This window comes from Ornithodoros turicata, chromosome 10 (assembly GCF_037126465.1).
Source record: "Ornithodoros turicata isolate Travis chromosome 10, ASM3712646v1, whole genome shotgun sequence".
In the NCBI taxonomy this organism is placed as follows: Eukaryota; Metazoa; Arthropoda; class Arachnida; order Ixodida; family Argasidae; genus Ornithodoros; species Ornithodoros turicata.
In genome coordinates, this window is record NC_088210.1 from 22,295,590 (window position 1) to 22,320,163 (window position 24,574).

A 24,574-nucleotide genomic window follows, 5' to 3' on the forward strand; every position below is an offset into this window, starting at 1 on the left:
TCAGATGTTTAAGTTTTAATGCAACCTCCGGAATTTTAAAGCAATGTCATTTTTTGGTTGCAGTCATCGTATCCGAAAGTGGCAAGAGGAAAGCCTTACCTCAACTCTGGAGGTAAAGTTTATGTGCATGTAAAGTTAAAGTGCATAACGCGGACCAACTACCTAGTTTAAAAATAGTTGCATTAGCAAAATGTACATCGAAGTTACTTGATTGTTCAAATTTGGTTAATTATTGGTTGGCAAAGATGAAGTAATTATGAAGGACGACATGCATAACTAGTAATACAACCCTAAAGTGGGCACCTATTGAGCACCAGAGAGTTCATTCCCTTTTTGCTACACATTTGATGCAGCTGCACTTAAGTAGCACAGCTGGTGCCTGTCATATCGTGTGGTATCAACTCGCGGTTGATATCGTGCTACAAGCTACAAGCTATTGTGGTACAAAAGAATGCACAAGCTGTGTACCACTGCAGAGAAGGTACCACACTATGCCGGGGAACCAGTTGAGGTGAAAAACATTGAATATCAAAGGAGAATCGGGCACTTTATCAGAGCCCAGATTGCATGTGGCATCAATGCCACATAAATTAAACAAGGCCTGCCTGTTGCATCTTCTTCTTTCATGATGTCATTAGTCATCACAGTCCCAATGTTGTCTGCCTATGGAATGTGTTTACTCAAGAACTTCCCTCTGACTGTATGTAACTGTGTGCTTCCATGCTTGTGGCCTGAAATACCACGTGCCTTTCAAAAAAATGCATCAAACCCATCAGCATTTTTCTGCATGTCTTCGCTCCGCTTTTTTTAGTATAATATGCTAGTTCAGTGTTCGCCACTGGTAGGTGATTGAAGTTACTGTGAAAGAATATCACTTGGTGATCGCACCACTTCAAGCAACATGCAGGCCTTCTCTTACGTAAGTGGCATTGGTAGCATGTGAGTAAAAACTGGGACTAGTGTACCCAGAAGGGGAAACAAGTGGGAGGACGATAATTGGGATACTCAAGGTTATAAGGTCTTGGTAGCATGTGAGCAGGATAACTTAGATGCTGCTTGGTGGTGTCGTGCCTATGTTGCTTTTTATTTCATAGATTCCCACATTGAGTTCTGCGTAGCATTTTAACAGAGGGTCCACATATTAGCCATTATGTCTTATCCGTGCCATAGACTCTGGAATGTTTCTGCTTTCATTTTATTGAGCTCACTTTTATTCCCTTTTCTCTTCCTTGTGATGTGCGGACTAATCACCTAGCTTGCCCTGACTTTTCTTATGCAGGTAAGTTACGCCTGCCTGCCATTGCTACAGTGACTAACAGCAAATATGCTACCAATTTTACTCCTCATCCTATGTCACATTGCTGGTACGACTCAAGCTAAATTCCTTCACGATGCCCTGCGGGGATATAATTGGTTTTTGACCAATGAGAAGATGCTTGAGACATTTTTCTCTCGAGATATATTAGCGGCATGAAATGTTGTGTACAAGACAGTCTACAGATCATAATGGAGACGAACTGCAAGAGTGCAGATGCGTATCAACTCAAAGAGTATTGCTTCCATAAGTTTCCAAAAAAATTTCTGAGGTCTTCACCTTCTTCAATATTAACTGTGCATGTTGCATGCCTCAGACGGAACTTGCTCAAAAACGTGTACAGGTTTAAAGGCGCGTTCAAGAGTAGAAGAGCCGAATACTAAGACGTGCCCTTGTGGGAGTAAAGCTGTAAGACTCAAAACTTGTATGCTTCCTCTGCTTGCACATCATATGTCATGTCAAATTGAGCATCCATTGCAGCTCCCGAGAGTGGAAATCCCTCTGACAACAGTGTGCTCTTGCATGATATAATTCCTGAGTAGAGTTTTTGCTGCTAGTCTGTGTTTCAGCATTTTGTGCTACATGTTGCCTCATGTGTTATATGCCTCAGAGCAACTTACTGCATTGCTTCTGCAAGCAAAATTGTTTATCTGATGGTGACCAAAAATGAGGGTCTGTCACCTGACAGGCTATACTTTCTAATGGTGGTTTAGAGGTTTGCCGATTATCTAGCACCCTGTAACTTCTTCTGGAACCTTGCTTATTTGCTTTTTCTAGGGTTCATTGGTTATGCCTCGCAATTATATGATGTGGTCAGCAGTACAGAGATTGATGCAGCTGATGATGATCAGTTGTTCTACACACAAATATACCTCAGTGAGGAACTTAGGGTAAGCTTCAGCATCAGTATATGGAAGTGGTTAACTTGCAGTTATTGATGTGGTCGAAATAAAAACCTTTCAGAAAAAATGGGGCATCAAACTGGACCATCGTGCAGAGATATTTCAAAACTTGAATGGAGCTACCGGTGAGTACAGAGGGTGAGATAGTCAAAGAATGGCAATCACATCGCCTCTCCTTACTGCCATATCCTCGCTCGGCCCTCAGGTATCCCTAGTCTGCTTCAATAGCCTTGGCAGGGCTTCGTGCACATGCAGCGAGCATGTGCCCAATGCATTGCCAAGGCTACTGAGGGGGCCCCTCGACGCTCAAGGGATCCCTCAGGGCAGAGCTAGAATACGGGAGTAAGTCTTATATCGATCCACTCCTCAGTGTATCCATTCAAATTCTCCGTATGTCTCTATTAAGGCCCTGGTTTTTCTGCTTCGCTAAATCTCAAATTCTGTGACAGGGAGTCAGAAATTCTTCAATTTTCTGCGGCAAGTGACTAGGCTGGTGGAGATATAGGAATATAAAATCTTTATTAACTTGCATGATGTAGAAGGAAAGTTTCTACGAATCCAAGGTACAGTTATAGCTTAGGCATCACGTGGTACTTTGTATTGTTTTAACACTAACATAACATAGGTAGCACTGTAATGGCAGAAAGAGAGTCTGGCACTTTCGTATAATTCCTCTGAACCATACTAATTTTTGCACCCTTGTTTCTCCAAGCGGGAACGTTTAGCCACTGCACGCTGCACCATGAGAAACGCGCTTGACGGTATATTGCTAATGCGAGCAAAACGGAAGCAGTAAAGACGGAGTAAAGGATGGATGCAGGTGTAGTACCAGTGTTGCCAACATGCGATGCGTGGTACACGTTTATTTTGCGTTGTAGGTGGAGCGGTAAAGGGCGTGTAGCAGTGCAGAAGGTTGCGTGTTGGAATCACGTCCGGGTCACCAATGTTGGGAGCTCTAAATAACGACAACCTGTTCGGTTAGTAGCGAGAGCCCAACTGATGGTTTAATGATTGTGCTCGTGAGATGGTGCCTCGCACCAGTAGCGATGTGGATGACCAGACCAGCGATGTGGATGAAGGTGCTGCACTGCTACAGGCGTTATGAGCCGTAGCTACATCCGTATCCGTCACCAAAGCTTTGTTCCTCAGTGAAGATTTGTAGTTTGCTGTATACCATACAAAACCCTCAAATTCCGCAATACATTCATTTTTGCGGATTCGTGGAAAAGTCTGGGCCGTAGTCATTATAAGTTAGGAACCATATGCTTTAGTTTTTTGCATTTCCTTCTATCATGCTGAGCAAGTAAGTGCCTAAGGAGGGTTCTTCCTTTCCTTCAACTAGGTGATGTCGAATTACGAGGGCTTGAAGGAGAGCCTTATGTTTACAATTCTGCATATGGAACTACACCTCTGGTGATTCATGGGAATGGTCCTAGCAAGGTACACGAAAGTTGACTTGGGTCTTCCTGAGAGTTTTTAAGTCCTACTTATGGAATTGAAAGCATGCTTGGATGTCTCCTTTTGAAACATTTGCAGATCATGCTGAACTCACTGGGCAATTACATAGCAAAGTCATGGAATTACAAGTCAGGGTGTCTCGTATGTGACGACAAGTTCAGCTTGGAAAAAGTTCCGGTACACTTTCTCTCTCTCCTTTCGTGGCTTCCCAAACTTTGAACTCCTAGTACTCAAGAACACATACAAAGGTTGACCACTTTATCTTCCAGGAATCTAACCTTCCGAGGGTCCTTCTGGGCATATTTGTGGAACATGCTACACCTTTCTTAAAGGAGTTTCTTCATAAGGCGACTGCATTGCGTTACCCCAAAGAGAATATGGATTTGTTTGTGCACAATGCTGTAAGTCATTTTACATTTCCAGTTGAATTGAATTATACCTAGTAGATTTTGTTCTTTCGCTGATTCCACAACCTTGTGGCTGGGGCCACTACTAAATGATAAGTTGAAAGTTTAATAGGCACCAGTAACACGTGCACTATGACAGGGTGTCTACTAACCTGGAAAACCGGGAATTACCAGGGAGTTTTGGTGTGAGTGCAAAACACGGGATTGTCAGGGAATTCACCAAAGAGCAGTTGAAGTCAGTTGTGGAGGCCACGCCACAGCAGTGTTGCCGCGAGTAGCAGTTCACCGATATGACAGGCTCAGAGGCAGAAAAGTTGGGCCGCCTCGATAATACTCAATAAATGATCTGTTTATTATGAGGGATCTGCATCACAACATAGCAGCAGGTGCCAAGTTCCCCTTCATTTTGGTCAGGGAATTTGCATGAAATATTCAGTGAAAGCCTGGAAAAGCCATGGCATCTGAAGGCTGCAATTTGGTAGACACCTTGTGTGAGTAAGATGAATCATTGTCTTTCGAGCAACAGTAGTCATAGAATTTTCTGGTTAAGACTGGGACGCGAGCCGTAAAACTTGGTAGTGTCCAAAAGCAGTCGTGTATCATTTAGAGCCTGAAGTTTTTGGGAAATATATCTTGTTCTACGTTTGGGGGGGTAAAAATCGGGTAAATAAACGTGTGCTTTAACTTGATGCGAATTTGGGTGAAAAAAACTTCCAGTATGCTAAATTCGGGGAGAAATCGGGATCAGTTACTCAAACTAACTGTACTGGTTGGCTACAAACGTTGATGTAACTGCATTTGCTGCTAAACAAGTCAGTGTGCATTCCTACAGACGCCTCAGTGAGGGCAATTTGCCGGGTAAAATCGGGTTTCACCCTAAAGAGGCAACCTTCAATTTGGGGTGCAAATTCGGCGAAGAATCGGATTAAACCCTAAAATTTCAGGCTCTGATCATCACATTATATATTGTTTTGATGAGGAGGAGTACTAGGAGTAGTGCTCGTGGCTCGAATTGTGGAAATACTTACGAGTCAGGATATTAATCTGTAGTCATGTGCCATAGTATTACGTTTAAGAGCGCAACAACATGGATTGAAAGATGGATCTCGGATTATCGGATGTTGATGATATACTACCTATTATAGCAGTTTTCTTTTTCTTCCTCCAAAGGTAGAGTTCCGTAAGGAAGAGATGGACGCATTTGTCAATGATAATAGTGTTGCCTATAGAAGCGTGAAGTACTTTAAATATGAGGATGACAAGAAGGAATGGCATGCAAGGAATCTGGCATTGTGAGTAGTGTCACATACTTGGTTATACACGACTTAGATCATACTTATTACATACTTATACCATCTGTTTTGATAGCCCTGTGGCATAGCAATTTTTTTGCGCTTTCCCTCTTCCTCAAGAAGGCCGACAATGCGACAAGGTGTCAGTCATTGGTGCTCTTAAATGATATTTGTCCAATCACAGTGGGAGATTATTTGAGGAGACCAATCCGAGGCCTCTCCACACTGCCATGCTTCTTGAGAAAAAGATGGAGTGGGAAGCTCTTCATAACACTTGCATTGCCACACTCCACATTAGCCCGGGCTTTTATGACGCTTTTGAATATGCTGCTTTACAGCTGAAACTGCAAACTCGATTTACACTGTGGATGGTCTATTCCTCTGACGTTTTTTTTCCCTCTCTCTCTTTTCTCTCTCTCTCTCTCTCTTTCTTTTTTTCCCCAGAGAGCATTGTGTGATACACAGTTGTGATTACTTCTTCTCCCTCGACTCGGATGCCCAGATCGACAATCCCGACACGCTGAGGCTGCTAATCGAGAAAAATAGGTACATCTGCCTGCCATTTCCTGGGTGCGGCACATTGTGTGCGGAAGTATATCATGTTACATTTGTAGAACCATTGTTGCGCCGCTTCTAACGAGGCAAAAGAGTATGTGGTCAAACTTCTGGGGCGCCCTCTCTGCTGATGGCTTCTACGCTCGCTCCCACGACTACGTGGAAATTGTCAAGGGCCAGAGAACGTAAGTAGCTTGATTGATGACTTTGTTCCCTTGAGTCACGCTGCCGTCCACTGTAGCCAATTGCTGTTGACAATTTCGAGTACGGAAAGCTATGAATTGCTACGGCTACCTGTGTGGCCAGAGTCGGGCCGCTTCCACGGAAACGGCCATCAAAAGCTAGACGTCACATTTAGTCGAGAATAGGGGCCCTGTTTGGCCTGTTGAGCAATACAGGAAATGATGGTTAGCGAGCTCAGCATTGTAATAATTAGAACCTGAAGTTTTGGGGTTTAACCCGATTCTTCCCCGAATTTGCACCTTGAATTAAAGGTTGCCTCTTTAAGGTTTAACTCTATTCTTCCGTGAATTTGCACCCCCGAAGTGAAGGTTGCCTCTTTCGGGTGAAACCCGATTTTGACCCGGCAAACTGCCCTCACCGAGACGTCTGTATACAGACTAACTTGTTTGGCAGCAAATGCAGTTACATCACTCTTTGTACCAAACTAGTACAGTTTGAGTAACTGAGCCCGATTTCTCTCCAAATTTAGCATACTGGAAGTTTTTTCACCCGAATTAGGCATGAATTTAGAGCGCACGTTTATTTACCCGATTTTTACCCCCCGAATTTAGAACAAAATATACTTCCCGAAAACTTCAGGCTCTATTTATAATCAGTAAGCACCAAGATGATGTCTTGGCCACAACACTTCGGGTTGATCAGACACATCAGTCTTACGAAACATGATTAGACACTGCCACGATACCCTGTGCAGCTGTTGCTTTCACGACACAACAAACCGTGATGTTCGGCGCCTTGCATTTCCTTTGCCCATCTTCACAAGGTATGTACATGCTCGGGGTGCCTTAAACTCGCTATCTATGTGACTGCACCAGCGGCATGGCCGGGTGGGTTAAAGCATTTGCTCTTTGGTGGAAGACAGGGTCGTGCTGAAGATTGGGATCTGGTGGGCTCAAAACCTACCACGGACTATGTCTGAGGTTTTCCCTGGGTTTTCTGGCAGATTTTCGAGACGAATGTCGGCACAGTTCCATCTGAAGTCTGCCCAGGACACATACTAAACCTCCCCCCACCCCCCAGTATCCTCTCTCAATCTGTCCATGTCTGTATGCCACTCATAGCTACAGTTGCTTCGTGGTGCGAACACGGAATACAAAAGAAAATCTCTGTGACGACACCATAGCGATTGCTCAATACGAAAGTGCCAACCTGTTGTGGTTTGTACATCATGAGCAACATCACTTTGAGGAGACGTGATATTTTGTCTTTGTTTACGTTGCATGTTGGTATTGGCAACAACATTCAGGTATTGAATGATCATATTTTACTAATGCAGTGTTCACATAAAGTTGCTGGATTCTGAATTTTAGCTATGTATATACTTCACGGGATCAAGACACCTACAGATTTTTTTGAGGTCCCAAAAGGTGTGAGATTTCCAAAACGAAATTCCTTGTGTGATGTGTTTGCTTTAAGCACTGTAAGTCACCACTTTGGCAGAAAAAAGGGGGGGGGGGAGGGGGGGTTTGCTGACATAGCTCAATGGGATACCTACTTGCAGCTCTGTAAAAAGAGAGATATCTTTCTCTGAAATGTAACAGAGGTGAAGTTGAAACGTTGGTATCGGCAATGGAAACAGAGACGTTGGAGTGACGAAAATGGAAACTGTGACAAAAATTCGTGTGTCACCTTTCCCCGATACAAATTACTAGAGAGAGAGAGAGACAGAAAGATGTTAGCAAATGAGGCACGGAAACAGCCACCTTGCTTCTTATTAATGGTTCAGCTGGTGTTGACCATGGAAGCTGCCTTTTTTGTGGAATCTGACACAGTGATGTTTGACCAGCCACGACTGAACGATAGATGACGCTGTGGTTTACAATACCCCAGCTCACAAAAAAATTTCGTTAGACTTACCTTAGGAGTGGAAACTCTATAATTGGTTAGAAAGATAAGGAGAAACACAACGGTAACAAAAAATTTTATTGTTACATTTTATTAATCACTAATCCTACTCTGAGGAAGCACCTTGTGTAAGAAACATCTTTCCTTGTGCAAAGACTGGGCCACCTCTGTTTTCTCAATGTCTAAAGCCTCAAATATGAAGGGAATATGAATGTCTTGGGGTGCATCAACTCTGAGGGGGTCGGCAAAGAATTCACTAACAGTTGACGAAAATTCTATATTCATATTCTGTTCACTGTTGGTATGCATGAGATTGTCGTCTGATTACTGCCGTAGAGCCTCGGAAGACAACAAACATCATGCTCATGTGACCTTGCAGCTTTTACCGTCCAAGACTGCCTTGTTGAGGCCTGTAGCCTGTACCCTATTGGTTTGTCATCGCATCCACTGGGCCCTTGCTTATGGTGGTAAAAAAAAAAAAGATGCAATGAAATAGTGCAGTGAGTACACTAACGGAATGCTCGACTGCACCTCAGAAAAACATTGCCGATGAGCACAATTTTGGGTAAATTTATACAGTTTTTCATGGTATAGCTTGTTAGTGGAAGATAACAGTGGAGGGGGACAGACTGCACAGCTTTGTTTCTTTCCTCATGTGTTGGAACCATGACCTACATTATAGCGTCAATGTCATAATCGGCAAGCCCAATGAGGAGCCCGTCTGCACGGTCCGCTAGGGACGCTACTCATCGGCCCGCATGATCCGCATCATGATTGGATGGTGGAAATTTGAATTTTGAACGTGCAGAAGGGCGGACGCGCGATTACTGTAGCAGACGACAGCAACAGTTCCTATGAAAACGTGTAGAATGATGATGATAATCAACTTTAAAAGGAAGCATCTCTCGTGGGGCATCCACCGCTTGTACAAAAATACTACGGTAAGCTAAAGTACAGAGTACTGTAGAAATTGAGGAAGCAATAACCGTGCCGATGAGTGGCGCCACCGCTAGCCTCCAAATGCGGCGCTGGGAAGGGGTCCGTATGACATGGTCGCTGTAATCTAGTACGTCGTGGTTGGAGCTGAATGCTGAGTGAAGTCTCCACTGTGCTGTCCCTCCCCTCTGGATCGTATGCAGAGAAGCAGCCTGCACTTAAATCTTAGGCACCTGAGTAGGATTTTTTAAAGCATGCAAGCTATTCTAGGATGAAAAGAAAAAAAAAAAAAAAAAAAGAAAAAAAGAAAAGGAGCTCAGACTGTATATATGGTCTTGTGATATGTGCACGTTGACAGGTCACAGTGGCCCATCTGTTCTTGTTTCCTTGTACCTTATTTGGACCTCGTTTAGAGAAGACAAAATGAAGGGATGTGAGTGATCGTATGTGGTTCCTGCGAGGCATGTTTCCCTGTTCTCGTCATAGCTACGGAGCCGGCTGCATGCATGACAGGGCTACGGTAATGTGCTATATTGTGCTCCTAACTCCCGAGTGTGCTGAAGTCTGCTTTGAAGGTACGGCTGTCAATGGCATACTTGTTGTCCGCTTGGCACTCATAATTTCCAGAGTCCATTTGACGAGCGGGGTCAATCTCCAGTTTGCTCTTGATCCTGTCACCTTCCAACTGCCACTCCGAAATTTGCAACAGCGTCTGCGATAACAACACGGCACAGAAGAGAGAAGATTAAACCAAAACAGTTCGTGCTTCCGCTGCGCTGTGTATGAAAGTTGACAGGATGCTCTGCGATGCATTGACCATTTACATATTGGGAACACTACACGCAACGTTATATTTCTGCAGACATAGGATTCAAATCGAGCAGTTACGTTAGACGTCCTACCCCCTTTGTTTGCCGTCTAGCATAATTTTGCGCCCAATTTCTATTATAGGGGCATCCGAAATTATTATCCTCCTTCATTATTATTCTTTCTTTTTTTTGAATTGCTGTATTGGATTGCCGTAGGATCCAAATCGAGCAGTTACGTAAGACATCCTGCTCCCTTTGTTTGCCGTCTAGCATAATTTTGCGCCTGATTTTTATTATAGGGGCATCCGAAATTATCATCTTCCTTCATTATTACTCTTATTTTGTTTTGTATTGCAGCCATGATTGACAGAGCACTGAAACAGTGTTGCTGGACAAATTGGAGTGCTACTAGTCCAAATGTGGGAACTTTTTTAAAGAATCCAATCCAAATGCGAAATCCCCCCAGTTTGGTGAAGGTGGATCAAAGCAGAAGCCTCAGGTCAGAAGCCTGATGCTTACCCGCAACTTTATTACCGACAAATACACAAATTACAAGCAGATATACGGGCATTTTTGAATATATAGCTATAGAGCTAAAGCTATAAGAGCTCCCTAGGTCCACTTTGCACAAGTGGGTTGTGTGGCAGGTGCAGGCAGACATCCTGCGAGAAATATTATGTAACTACTGGGTGACTAATTACCTGAAGTTCATTAATTAACTCATTAATCAGATGGTCTCGAGGATATCCAAGATGGCAGAAATGGAGCCAGCCGTTACTTAAACCCATCCTATTTTTTAAATATCCTGAAATGAGCGCATACTTTGCAATAAAATCGACGAGGTTTGCTAAATGCAAATGAGCCGAAACTGAAACCACGGACTTCTCGAGCGCAAAAAGAGGGAAAGGGTGTTCGCGTCGGAGGGTCACGTGCTTTGTAGCGATCGAGCTGATTGGATCTGTTGGCCAGATAGATTGCTTTCCGGTCCAGAGAAGACGAAGCGACTTCGTTTCTGCGCTCAGGAAGTGCACAGTTTTGGTTTCGCCTCATTTGCATACCAAAGTTTGGCAATTTATATTTATTTGTTGCTGTTACGGTGCTGATTTCAGAATTCTTGAGGAAGCGGTGGATTCAAATAACAATTGCCTCCAATACTGCTGTCTCTCATTTTTTTTTTTTTTTGCAAAAACATCTAATCAAAACTTTAATAAATGAATTCTAGGTAATTTAGTCGACCGGTAGTTTCATGCGCTTTCCCAAGCGATGTCTGCCTGGCCGCGTAACCTGACCTCAAAAATGGCATCAGTGCTGCAAACACGGTTTAAAAAAAGTATGTAAAGGATAAAAAAAAACACCCTGTGTAACACAGATATATCTGCTGTTATTTAAACTATGCGCATCGAGGGAAGAAGAGAGGAATATGGGAAGGGGCGTTCGGCTGCGGGCTAGTTGCATCGTCTGCTACTCCTAGTCGGGATGACAGAATGGTGATATTAGGGAGTTCCCAGCCACGCTCCGTTTTGGATGTGTAGCTTAATCTACATTGACAGAAGCAGAAGGGTTTGCAGCCGTAGAGCAGAGTTCATTCTGAAGTACGCTTGAATATGTTGCATAGATGCTACGTTCTTGACGTTCGGTGCGAAGGTAGCGCAACACCGGAAACGGCAGTATTTGCGGAAGTGCTCCTCTAACTTTCTGATATGACACAGCGTGGCGCCACCTCCGGTCTGGACCCGATGCGCATCCATGTAAACGGTGGCGTATCGTCTTCTCTCCGGTTTCGACTCGATTCGATACGCTTGCGTTGTATTCACGTAAACACGGCTCGTGAGGAATATCCTGCGACACAGCCACAATATATTCCGTAGCAGACGACAGGAAAAGACGCTGACGGTGTCATATGGCATTTGCTAAGTGTCGTCTGCTACGGACGGAACTTCGGCTCCGTGAGCATTGTTCGCTTTTTCTTCCATTAGAATCTTCCTTGAGGATGTCGCTCATGTGAATACATGGATAAGTGTTACTAAATCAATAACCTTGAGGACCGTGCAGAAATTCGTTTAGATACCAACAAATGCGGGCTTTCATGCCAGAATTCTTATGATGCAGCTTTCGACATTAAATGCACTGCTAAAATTTACGAAGACATACCTACGTTAGGTTGCTGATCTTAAATTTTTATACACGAATGCCCTGCGATTTCATTTCACGAATCTTACCTGCATGTACGGATGAGCAAATATTTCGATACCATCCTTGTACCATGTTATTCGTGGCCTGGGTACTCCTTTTGCCACGCAGATGAAGACGATCTTATGGCCAAGGAAAAATTCGTAGTCGAAGTGGGATGCCTTCTCGATTTGAGCCCCCTGAAAAAGGAAGTCTTGATCGTGAAGGACTTGCACACCTATAGGCAGTTTTGCCATTTGCGGATCAGTCTGCATTCGTCAGCAGTAAACAGTAGAGCAGAGAAGATTTTACGGTTATACTGAGTATTTTCCAGAGGCGTAAAGTATATACGCTGGGGTGTTTTTTTTTTCTCTTCACTTATTAGTTGTAGCTGATTTTAACACATTTAATGTGAGCCCGTTTGGAAATATGCTCCTAACTCAATATTTTGCTATGGGTAAATAACAAACACGATTATCAGTCAGGCATTGAGTCTCAGTATAGCCAGAATGTATGTGCGAAATGTCACTTTTGGATTAGCGGCGGACATTTTTGTACAACCAGGAACGTAACATAGTTTTCCTTGCGACACAGTCACGTCAGTAACTTTCACAAAGTAAGTCAAAGTACATGTATTTGGCAACTCGGTAACAGTGCAAAACCGAAACCGACAAACTCGGAAAGAACGCACGCTGAAGGAAGCCAACCGACAGCGCACTGTGTTGTGATTGGCTCTGCGAACATACGCCACGTTGATGTCGTTGCCGCTGGAGCTTCCTAAGCTGCAAAGGCAACGCTATTCTATAAAATTCATTTATTTAGCATCTAAATATATATATATATATTTTAGAGAACATTGCCAAAATTGATGGAAAGCAATTGATATTTCAATGTTAGCGAAATTGGCTGTCGAACAGTACGGAACATTGTGGTGGCCGTTTCAAAAGCACATTTCTGGAGGCGGCTGTCCCTTTAATTTCGTCTGACCGAACGTGGGATAGGTGCTCTACAAAGGGAGAAAATATAAGTGTGCTTGTAGTGCCAGCTGGCAGTCCATGTAGGCACACACTCGTATTGATTCCTTTGGGCTATACTGCACCCAAGGCAGAAACTTTCATTGCCTCCTATTAAAGGCGAAAGGCAATCTCCACGGAGTTCATTAGTCGGCAGCCCCAGTAGAGCCACCCTCTGTAAATCGGATGCTTAATTTTGTTCCAACCGACTTGGATTCTTCTTGGAAGGCGTGTTTGTACTGTGCCGATTGTTACAGCGCAACTGTAAACGCATAGTTTTTTTTTGTTTTTTGTTATCACTGGGAATGAAAGTAGATTTTTTTTTTGCGTTTATGTCGCTGGATACTTGTTCGCGTTAGTTTCAAGTAGCCTATGTAAACATCAAGGTGACAGCTTTTTACAGAGTGAAATGAAAGCTGTACCGATCAGTACTCACTGTATCAGAAAGCCGCACTTATAAGCTACACACACAGCTCTATATAAAGTAATTTTCATGAGGAATATTTTAACGTTATGGATAAGGTCCGATGGGACCATGTTTCGCACGGCAAAAGCATTCCCAGGTCCACTCCTAGTCCCTTTTTGAACGATTCGACGAAATGTCAAAACGTCTCTGGAATTTCTAATAAACTACCGTTGCGCTCTTGTGTGTTGTTAAAGAACATACGAGACTTACGTTTGGGTTGTCGTAATATTCTTTCCGTTTCGGATGGGTGTAGAAAATGTACCTGGCAGAGCCCGAGGACCGCATCCGTCCCCGACCCCTCTTGCCCCCTCGACCTTTGGCACCCTGAGCGTGCGCCAGCAGCAACACCAGTACTGCGACCGTCAGCCAGAGCACCAGGAGTCGCTGGGACATGGAAGGGCGCGATCTCCTGCAATGAAGGCACATTTCGAACGCTCCTGTAATCTTCCATTCCAGTGAACCCTCGTTATTATGACCATGGTCGTTCCCGAAAATTTTGGTCATAATGCGGAATTGTCATATTAACGGGGGGGGGGGGGGGAGAGGGGATTTGCACAGGTTTCACTGCATCGTTCCCCAGGAGCACGGTCGTAAAGCGCGTATGTCAGATTATCGGGGGTCATATTAACGAGGGTTCACTGTATAGGGCGGCGTACGTATCACGAGGGGTAAGCCGCACACAGGTGCACACGTACCACGAAGTCGGCCCAGGACGCATACTAACCCCCGTTGTTTCCCACACCTCCCTGCTGTCCTCTCTCCATCTCTCCACGTCTGTATCCTGCTAATAGTCGCAGATGCCTTGCGGCGCTAACACGAAATAATAAGGAAAAAAAAAAGAGTCAAGGAGGACGTTCCTTCTCGCAAACCCCCCTTCTGCTGGACAGTGAGATGCTATTGGTCGGAACGTAAGAACGTCACTCGTAGAGGAACTCCTGGGACCGAGGGTATATAGGCCCTGAGATCGGGCCATTCACTCAAATCTCTTCATTTTCACGGTTCGTTTGGTGCTCACAAGTTCTTGCATTGTGTGAATGTCATTTGTGCCATATCCGGGTGATTTCCACGTGTTCAGCCTCAGTATAGTCTAGCATATATGGCAGCAAACGAAAACCGAAAACGAACTTAGCCGGACTTACGTCGTGGAGGCGCTCTGGCCTTGTCGCAGCTAGCGCCCTCTAAGAGGGTGACGTCAGCGGTGAAACTCTATATACGAATTCTCGCAACATAGCACACTAGACAAGCACGAGAAAGATCGAAGATGGAAGATTTGAAGGATGAAGAGTTCGGAATCCCCAGTGGCGCGGTGGCAGCCGTGCGAAAAATGGGTTCTCCCATTCCCGGCGCATTCGCTTATGTGTGCCAGTTCTTTCCACTTTTTTTCCCCCCCATTGCCTTTAGACGTCATGCGACCGGAAAAATTAATTAAACCGTTTTCTTTTTCATCCATATACTGACTGCAGTCTGATTTTGTTTCATGCAGACATCCGCGGGCTTCACAGAAACGAAACTGACGTATTATTTATATATTTCTTCTTCTTTTTTAACACGCACGGTGACTGCCGTCATATTTGTATGTTTCTGCCTAATACAGACATATTTTCTATTTATTTAACTTGTCGAATTAATGAATCAACTGATAAGATTGCATAAGGTGGTATACATTGCACACACCGCGCGCGCGCGCACGACTGCTGGTTAAGCTCATTTGCACTGTATGATGAGTTTTGGATGTCCTTGGATTCTTCGGCTGCTTTGTATCATCTTGCAAGATATGCACTAACTGCCCCGCATCCAGACCTTGGTTTATGTTCCATTCTTGAAGAAAAAAAAAGAAAGAAAGAAGTAAGCTAGGGAAAGAAACAGCCAGGCCCAGCGTCGAACAGCCCACCTGCGCAAGCTTCCGGCTCTCAACTTCCTCTTTATTGAATCATGTTTCACAAATTGCGCTACGCACATGCAGCAGTTCAGAATGGGGTTTTCACTGCCGCAACCCAAGACGGAAACCTTGCGCTTGCAGCACCCTTAGGCGGAGCCCGCGGTATATTCAGTTTGTTTATGAAATACATGTTTTAAAATACTTTTTAAGGCTGCGGGTTTTGTTGACGTGGGTTGTTTCATTGAAAACGGGAGTCGTGCGTCTTTTCACACTTACGGAAATTGTCAGGAAAGGGAGCGTACTCCCCCGTTTTCTAAAAAATCGGGGCGCGATAACGATGTGACTCGGGTAGATATTACGTGTAATAATCCAGTTTCGTGTGTTGTAACGCAGATACAAATACACTCAGCGAATAAGCACTACAATAGAAACGCTCAAAAGTATTACCGGGAGTACTAATATTACTGCTGCTTCCCATACAGCAGCCTCGGTCATTCCAATACCTTGCCGTCATTCATAGACACTTTATTAGGAGCCGACCGGCATCTCAGTTTTCTAACGAAAAAGCCGTCGTATGAAAGTGAGGAACGTCGTCATTCCGGCCTCTTATTTCGCGTATTTCATGATGGATTTTGGAACAACAACGGTGAGATTGGTCATCTGCTTGTGGCCGCACGACGTCGCTTTATGGGGCCCTATCACCACCACCACCACCACCACCACCACCACCGCTTTATGGGGGTTGCTAACGGTTGCCGTCTGGACCTCCGGGGCACGTGCGTGCTCTTGAAAGGAAAAGCGAAATTCGGGCGAACCTTCTTTCAAGCGAGACGGAAGCTACTTTTCTACAAAGGAAGTGCCCCCATTATTTTCTCCTGGAAATGAAAAAGGTACACGCGACTCAAGAGCGCACTTTCGTCTTTTTCTTTTTTCTTTTGCTGTTGTTTCGAATCGCGAAGTTGGCAATTACCTCGGGGTTCGATTACAAGAAGTGAAAAGACTGAATTCATGCGCGAATTTCTTTCTGTTTATTGCCCTGCAGCTTTTGAGCACGTCGAGCACGAACACCCATCGTCAGCAGAACTGAAGCTATCACATGTGTGTGACTGCCGGCGAGACGGATATACGTAATATATTCCTCTCGATTTCGCTTACACGTTTACCAGAATTCGTAGTTCTCCAGCGTATCCTGCGTATTGAGAATACGTCGTCGGTGCGATTATGCAGTAAGCGTTATCAAATGATATCTCATTAGGCACGCTTATACACGTTAAAGTCTACGCAATCTCTCCTTTGCATGTAGAGCAGCATATATCGACCTAAAAGGGAGGTCGACATAGCGGAGATAAGGCGATAGGATGAGGTGGTTTAGGTGAGAACTATCTGCCATGTATAAACCGCAGTTGACGGGCGTGTGGCGCTTCGGTCGAGTCAGTCGACTGAATTCCCCAGCGCTCTTGGGCAAAGATCAGCACTTTTCTGTAAATTCATTCATAATCACATCATGGTGCGCGTTACTCGAAGCTCATCGTGTCATATGAACGTCGTAGCCCGTCAACATCACAACCCATCATGCGACTTCAGCATCACAGAACATCATTGGCCATAATTCAACATCACACCTCCGCCCGTCGTCATTCTTCATGATGTAAAGGCGAATGATGTCCATTGACGCGGCGTCATCCGCGAGGGACGCTAAATACGAACATAATTGGCCATCATTCAACATCACATCTTCGCGCGTCATCATTCTCCATGATGTGATGGCGAATAATGTCCATTGACGCGGCGTCATCCGCGAGGGACGCTAAATACGAACATAATCGGCCATCATTCAGCATCACATCTCCGCGCGTCATCATTCTCCATGACGTGATGGCGAATGATGTCCATTGACGCGGCGTCATCCTCAAGGGAAGCTAAATACGAACATCATTGGCCATCATTCAACATCACACCTCCGCCCGTCGTCACTCTCCATGATGTAATGGCGAATGATGGCCATCGACGCGGCGTCATCCGCGAGGGAGGCTAAATACGAAGATCATTGGCCATCATTCAGCATCACAACTCTGCCCGTCGTCATTCTCCATGACGTGGTGGCGAATGATGTCCATTGACGCGGCGTCATCCGCGAGGGGACGCTAAATACGGTGCGCCGTGTGTTGAGATTTCAGGGCATGTTAAAGAATCCCAGGTGTGCAAGATTAAAACAAAACAAATAAACTTGGGCTACAACGGTACGTGCCAGACAAGACGTTTACACCTGGAAAGTAACAAAAAATAAAATAATATAAAGAGTGCTGTGCTCCAGGATCGCGTTGAAGCATTGAATGAAAGTCGGACGACCCGACCTTTCGGTTTCGTTCACTTCCAAGTTCCTGCAAATAGCGACAGAACTGGCAGTCGCAGTGCCAATCAGCATCGATTTGTTGCACAGACGGCGGAGTTGTGCAACGAACACGGACTTGTTCCAGTTATCTGTAAAATTGCCGGCTACTTTTCCCGTCAGATCGTTGACAAAATGCCATCGTTAACGGCCTCCTCGGCCTCGTCGTGTTATCCGGACACAGGAAGGAGGTTATTTCCGGACCGCTGTCTACAGAATTACCGCTATAGCCCACGTTTCGGCATCTCGGTCCAGTATTGACAGCGAGGAAGATGGCACAAAGCCGTCACAAATATGAGGGGGAACATCTGGGCGATGTGCACTGCGAAGCTCTGATAATACTGTAGATAGTATTTACCCACATTCTAACAACAGAGCTTCACCGCTTAGCACACTCCTAGCCAGCCGTCATACCGAATGACACCGTTTTTTCCCTGATGTGCTGAAAACGGGGGGCGTACGCCATCTTTGTGACATAATGCAGTTAATAATTGCGACAAAAATAGCGTACGCCCCCCTCCCCCCCGTGTTCATGAAATCAGGGGAGAGAACGTTGTCATTCGGGATGATGGGTCGGCTAGGAGCGTGCTGTGTGGTGAAGTTCATTTTTAAAAGTGGAGTAACGGTCTTCAACCAGTAACAATTCAGTCTTTCTTTCTGGCTGTAATAACGAAAAACTTGCTCATTACATACTGTGAGCTTTCTGTTGCATGCCAGAGCATTGATCAAGAGAGAGAGGGAGGAGGGAAGAATTGTATTAAAGCGATATTCTTATCGGGTACCTTATAAACCCATCCGTCGCGTTGTAGAACCACGTGACCAGGACTTCAAGTGCGTTTGGCACAATGGTCAGTGATGCAGCTATTTTCTTTTTCTTGGCGAGGTGAAAATCATCGAACACGGGCGCTAGGGTTGTCAATCTCTGACGCCAGAGGAGCACGAGCTATACGGCTATTATCATTGGTAGTGGAATAAACACGTGACTCCTCCCGCACTGGCCCACTGGCGGCGACGCCTTAAGTGATGTCAGAGCCTGATCAGTTTCGTTATTCGTGGTGCCGGTTCTCTGTAGGGTTTATTCACTTAACGTCATGCGCGGGAGAGCGCCACTGTCGCTAGCCTAGATGTGCTGCCATCGGCCGCCATCTTGTAGGTCCCATCCAGGCCGTCACCTACATCGCACTCACCGTATATTTTGTGTTTCAAAGTTATTGTGCTGTGTGATTTGTAGCATATCCAAGTAATTTCCATGTTTTCAGCGTTGGTTGACATCCAAAAAGCATGTATGGCAGCGAATGAAAGCGGGAGCATAACTTCTAGGGACCTACAGTTCGGCATCGAGGTGACGTCAGTGAATAAACCTTATACCGGAGAGAGAGAGAGAGAGAGAGAGAGAGAGAGAGGCCGTTCTGAGGATAGTCTCTATAGAGTGTCTCTCACAGCGTGGTTTTATTAGTATTACACCTTTCGGGTGTAAATGTCTTATCCTATGACACAACTTCTGAGGTGGATTCCACTATAAGATGGGTGTTTTGTAAGGCACCCTTCTAAATGATGTATCTAAAGAAGGAAAAAAAAAAAAACACCGCTTGAGAGGGCATATTCCACAGAAGACACCATGCCATAGGGCATATGCTACAGAACACACCATTACGTAGGGCATAGTAATTTACAGGAGACATCATTTCAAAGGGCATACTCTACATAAAACACCGCTTCAGAGGAATATACTCCACCTAAAACATCGTTTCAGAGGTCTGTATTCCGGTTTGAGACGGGAGTATTGCAAATACGTTTCGAACACTGCTGTTACACCTTTCATTCGAGCATGCGGAATAAAAACAAGCGGTTACAAAAAAACAACCCCTTTCTTCGCTGAAAGGTGTAAAAACAAAATACTCTATAACATCTGGGATATCGTATTCAGAATCTTTAGCCGTCTGCGCAAACTTTTCGCTCTCCTCCTTTCGAAACGCACTCAAGACGATCGTCTGCAGCCGCTGTCGGACGCCATTCGAAGCGCCACCTATCTCTATATTCAAACGTTATCGTCTGCGACCGTCTGCCGTGCAGTGGAGAGGTTTAGCGAAAGCGAGGATTTCCAAATTGCGAGTCTCAATTAATCTGGCCTATTCGCGATGCGCTCCTCCCCTCCCTTCTTCTTCTTCTGTCTCTCGCTTCCACCAACTGGCGTTATCCGGAGGGATTTGACTCGTTTAGCAGACGGTCCATCTTCATTTGCAAGCCGGCAGGAGAGTAGGGTCCATCTACGTGCCGAAGAGATAAGAGTAGCCCAAACTTTTCGCGATGGGTCTGTCTAATGTTGCTGGATCACTGTAGTTTTTTTTAATTTAGATTCGGTGTTAGTGCCGCGAAGCAACTGTGGCTGTGTGCGGCGTACAGACGTGGACAGATGGAGAGAGGACAGCAGGAAGGAGTGGGGGACATGGGGGTTAGTATGCGTCCTGGGCCGACTTCAGGGGGAACTGTGTCGACATTCTTCTGGAATGTCTTCGGAAAACCTCACTGTAGGTATCAGAGAGCTCGTGGATAAGGGGAATTTTTTGGCCACTCGACGTCCTTAGTTTGAATGCACAGTACTTTTTTTTTTAAAACATCTTTGGGGTGTACATGTCTCGTCCTATGGTACACACCTTTACGGTGTAGGTGCCGCACTATACGGGTGTATTGGCATCGAGGCGGAAGACCAGTCACAAGGACTGGCTCCCATATAACTATCTCAACAAGCTAGGACTAAAACTAGGGACTATACGGGTGGACGTTTTGTAAAACATTCTTCTATAAATGATGCACTCTACGGAAAGTACGGTTTCAAAGGACATACTCTATACAGAAAACACAATTTTCGTGGTGTGTGTTCCATTGAAAACTACCGATTTCAGTCTAGCCTGCAGAATAAAAAAAGGGGATGCATTTTTTAAAAAATGAAACCTTTTACGCGCTAAAAGGTGTAAACAAATTACACTGTAAATAACTTCCTCGTGACACCTCAAAATGGTAACTAGATAAGCTAATCATTTATTACGTTTATTTTCGGGTAAAGCCATTATAGTGACCGTTGTCAGACATATATCGGCATAGACATATGTATATATATATTTACTTATTTACATGTATGAAATTTTTGAGGTGCTCAGGCTGTGTCAGGTTGCTATGGTACCTTTACGTTTGTTGTAAAAATAAACAAACAAACACAAACGAACAAACAAATTCCCTTAGAAGTCGGCCCAGGACGCACATTCCCCCAGAGCGTTAGTTGTGACGTTGCCCACCAATGTGAGGCCGACAACGGCGTGCTCTCTCATCACTACCACCGCCACCTATGGTGCACGTTGCACGTGAAGCAGTCACGTACACAATACCGCCTCGCCAGCGGTGCTGCGATACTGCATCGTACCCCAATCTGTCTGGCATTCTTCAGACCATACCACGTTATAATAAAACTATATCCTTTCCCGGCAAAAAAAAAGAAAAGAAAAAGAAGTATAATTCCCTAATTAACGCTTCGGGGCGTGGCTGAAAACGTTATCTGCAAATCGCTGCCAGTGAGAGTCTGCTTATAATTTTTGTTCGTGAAGCTTCTGGGCTGAGTTTTCAAAACAGGCACCCAGCCATGCAAAGAGCAACGCATGACAACCAAAAAGCAAAACGAAATGCGCGGCGACTGTGAGCTGGTGATTGCCGTTGGTTGTTTCTCTCGCACCTTCTTTCCTAAGCGTCGCTAATTATGTATGCAGATGACCTTAACGCATCGCAACCTTATAAAAACGAGATAGCGAAAATTAAAAAGAGAGTGAGAGAGGATAGATCGTTATCACTTGGGTGTTTCGAGCGCCTTCCTTTCGCAAAAGTTCTGCCGCCTCCCTCGTTCCCATCATTCCTCGATCGGCTTTAGCGAAAATGACGAAATTCGGAAAAGTCTTTTTTTTGCGTGTTTTGGTTTTGTGCGTTTCAATCCATGCACCGGTGGATTTGCTGAACGGCTGCAGTAAGCTTTTGTTTTTGACGCGCTAAATTGAGTGACGGTGACAGACGTCAACGGAAGCGGCCAAGCAAAAAAAAAAAAAAAAGTTTATAAGTATATAAAGTGTATGTGCGTATTAAAAATCAAAAGTAATTTTTACGTTTACTCTTTATTTTAGTATTAGTAAATTGTATTTTATCAACAGCTTGGTGGGACGTGCAGCAAATATGAAGATAGTCAGTCCCGACAGTCAAAAGCGGACTGTTCTACTACCGAACAAAAAAAAGCAATATCACGTGTAACGCGAGGTAACGTGTTTGTTGGCATTTATTTATTTATGATTCTGACGGTCTGACATGCGCGGCATCATCACTGCAACAGTTTGCGCGTCTGGATACGACGGTTTTCGCAACTTTTTTTAAAATCTGGATTGGATTGGATTGGAAAAGAAAGAAAAATATGGAGAGGTTTAAAATCTATCACCATTGCGGTAGATGTATTCTGTAATAGTTGTGGGGTGAATCCGACGTGCGCTTTCTTTTTCGGGCAAAAAAAGGAAAAGAAAGAAAGAGGAGAAGAAGGTTCTGTTGACTTTGTAAATTTCGGAGTTCAATTCAGGAAATGAAATTTATTTCCGTAAAAATTTGATAAAATTACTCGTAGTACGTGGCCTTCCCTACAGATAAGTGTCCTTGATCGCATATTTTTCTGCAGCGTGCTGTTATTAAATTTCTTGAAAGTTGAATGTTATTTACCGAAACATACAGTAGAGAAGAAACAAAATAGGAAACAACACAAGGACGCGCTTTATACGGACAGGCCCAACAAAGTGTTTTAAAATGAATATGAAATACGATAACTGACAAAAAATCGCGCTGGAGGTACATTGTAATTGTACAACGTAGACGAAATATTAATGGATGTATCTTATTATTCACATGTATTTTTCTAGCTCTTGATGAGATCAGAATTCTCTTTTGAGACATCTTTCTTTTGTGAGTGATCACAATAACGGAAGAAAAGCGATTTTTTTTTTTTTTTTGTCATCTTCCGACCGGTGTAGGAACTTTTCTAATGCCCGAGCCGAAAATTTACTCCTCATCTGCGCTGGAAATCACCGTAATCTACAAGTAAAGGCAGACTTCGCGCGTGTCGAACCATACGATTATAAAAATGTGCGGAGAATTCGAGTAAGGTGCGCGTTCTCGATTGTGTAGCCTCTGGCTCACAACAATGCCATTGGATTCTGGTACGCGCGACGAAGAACTAACAGCCGTAACTCAAGTGCAAAGCGCGCACTTTGTATGGTCTCTTCTATAATCGTATCTGCTGCTATAGCAAGCAGAACACATAGGCAGCTTGCGAAACATGTCTACGTCGAAGCATGTCTACGTCTTTGCGGGTATTCTTATTCGTGGTTGTCGATTTCCTATTGAAGACTCGAAGGCCTCAAGAACACTTTGGCCCAATATTGGCTGCATATTGACAGTATACCCAGGTTCCCATCCACCGATGGAAATAAATAAATAAATAAAATAAAAACTAAATACTGGTCTAATATTGCACCCGTAGTGCCAATATCCAACCAATATAGAGCCGAGATGGTGCGTTGCTGGCGTAGCCAGTTCGACTTCGTCGTAACTCACATCCCCATTTTTTTCCTTTTCTTTATCACGTCACATCACGGGACAATGCACGATGTTTGACCACAGCACGCGAAGATTTTCCCACGCATCAGTATTCGCGTGCTATTTGACAGCACTACACAACTTAGCAATTCGAACACGATTCGCGCTCAAGGAATGTCAGAACCAACGTACTTACAACTTCGTCGATGTGCGCAGTACTTTGTTTTCCAAGCGCGGGTGTCGCACCGGTGAAAAGCTACCACGCAGCGCCGAAGAAACGGCGTATATCTGCTGTCGACGAAGAACGTGGCGTTTCAACCCGCGTTACAGGTATCTCCTCGGTACGGTTGCACAGTGCTTTCACTACGCGAGTCCGTCTCGCTTTGGCGCCAGATTTTGTGCGCGGCGCCGATACCTGGGCTTCGAAGGAACCTTTCCCGTGGACGCATGCGCAGAAGGCAACGAACGCGCTCCTCTTTGCTCCCCAGCTGGAAGCTCGGGAGCACCGAGGCCCCCAATCACAAAGTTATTGCACTTCGCCCGCAGTGCGCATGCGTCGCCAGCCGATATTTGCCAGTTTGGGAAAATCGCGGATCAGGCTTTTCGGCGTCTGATGCGGTGCACCATACCAGTCGCACTATGAGAAACGTTTTTATTTCTCTTTTTTTTTTTTTTTTCGTTAAAGCGGAGTACATTAACGAAATGCTGTCTCGTATTCTGTACGCTCAGTTTTGTTTTGGTTCTCTCGGGAGAGCCTAATGAGAGGGCTTACGAAAAGGAAGGAATCTTCGAGAAGGTCCCTCTTCACGGTTGCTGACGACTCTCACGAATGTATTAAAATGGGCGTTACAAAGAAGGCTCGACGGGAAGTGCTTACAAATATGGATATTAAAGGGATCTTCACCGCATAACACCACCGTCTCAAATATGGCATCGTTCTGGTCCCTCATTGGTTGAGAACGGGAGGCGTACGCCTTTTTTTGTGTAAATTTGGGTACATGAATAACTGACAAAAAAAAAAAAAACAAAAAGAAAACGAAAAAGGCGCGCGCTACCCTCTCTGGCTGAACCTTGGACCTAGAACTGGACAACCCCACCATTCGTGGTAAAGGTTGGCACACAACGTGTGGTGCTATGCGGTGAAGTTCTGTTTTTTAGAGTGTGAGGTGCTTCACCGCAGGAATCCCGTTACCCTACGCCATCACGTGTACATTATTATATCTGTAGAATTAAAAACTAATGTATGGCTTTTTTTGTGACAGTGAGTTGCGTCAGTTGTCACA

At 44.6% G+C, this 24,574-nt stretch overlaps 2 protein-coding genes across 4 annotated transcripts in view; one reads left to right on the forward strand and one right to left on the reverse strand.

The window, feature by feature from the left end:
* The window catches only part of LOC135371058 (procollagen-lysine,2-oxoglutarate 5-dioxygenase 1-like), a 40,836-nt gene that overhangs the window by 2,463 nt on the left and 13,799 nt on the right, over positions 1–24,574 (forward strand). Inside the window, exons 6-15 of one of the 2 annotated variants that reach the window (XM_064605033.1) lie at positions 64–112; positions 1,256–1,279; positions 2,093–2,205; positions 2,279–2,342; positions 3,560–3,657; positions 3,754–3,852; positions 3,945–4,076; positions 5,253–5,374; positions 5,819–5,920; positions 5,989–6,114. In XM_064605033.1, coding sequence (XP_064461103.1) covers positions 64–112; positions 1,256–1,279; positions 2,093–2,205; positions 2,279–2,342; positions 3,560–3,657; positions 3,754–3,852; positions 3,945–4,076; positions 5,253–5,374; positions 5,819–5,920; positions 5,989–6,114 — 929 coding nt within the window. The remainder of the gene's footprint in view (positions 1–63; positions 113–1,255; positions 1,280–2,092; positions 2,206–2,278; positions 2,343–3,559; positions 3,658–3,753; positions 3,853–3,944; positions 4,077–5,252; positions 5,375–5,818; positions 5,921–5,988; positions 6,115–24,574) is intronic. The other variant, XM_064605034.1, reaches the window with a different exon arrangement.
* LOC135371059 (immunoglobulin domain-containing protein oig-4-like) lies at positions 9,234–23,693 on the reverse strand. Of its 2 annotated transcripts, none has more exons than XM_064605035.1 (4): positions 23,488–23,693; positions 13,621–13,819; positions 11,982–12,131; positions 9,234–9,665 (listed from the first exon to the last, which is right to left on the reverse strand). In XM_064605035.1, exons 2-4 carry the CDS (start codon positions 13,801–13,803, stop codon positions 9,495–9,497), a joined length of 504 nt encoding a protein of 167 aa, XP_064461105.1. In that variant the 5' UTR covers positions 13,804–13,819; positions 23,488–23,693; the 3' UTR covers positions 9,234–9,494. The 2 variants fall into 2 exon arrangements, with proteins under 2 accessions (XP_064461105.1, XP_064461106.1); XM_064605036.1 differs by having other exon boundaries at positions 23,484–23,693.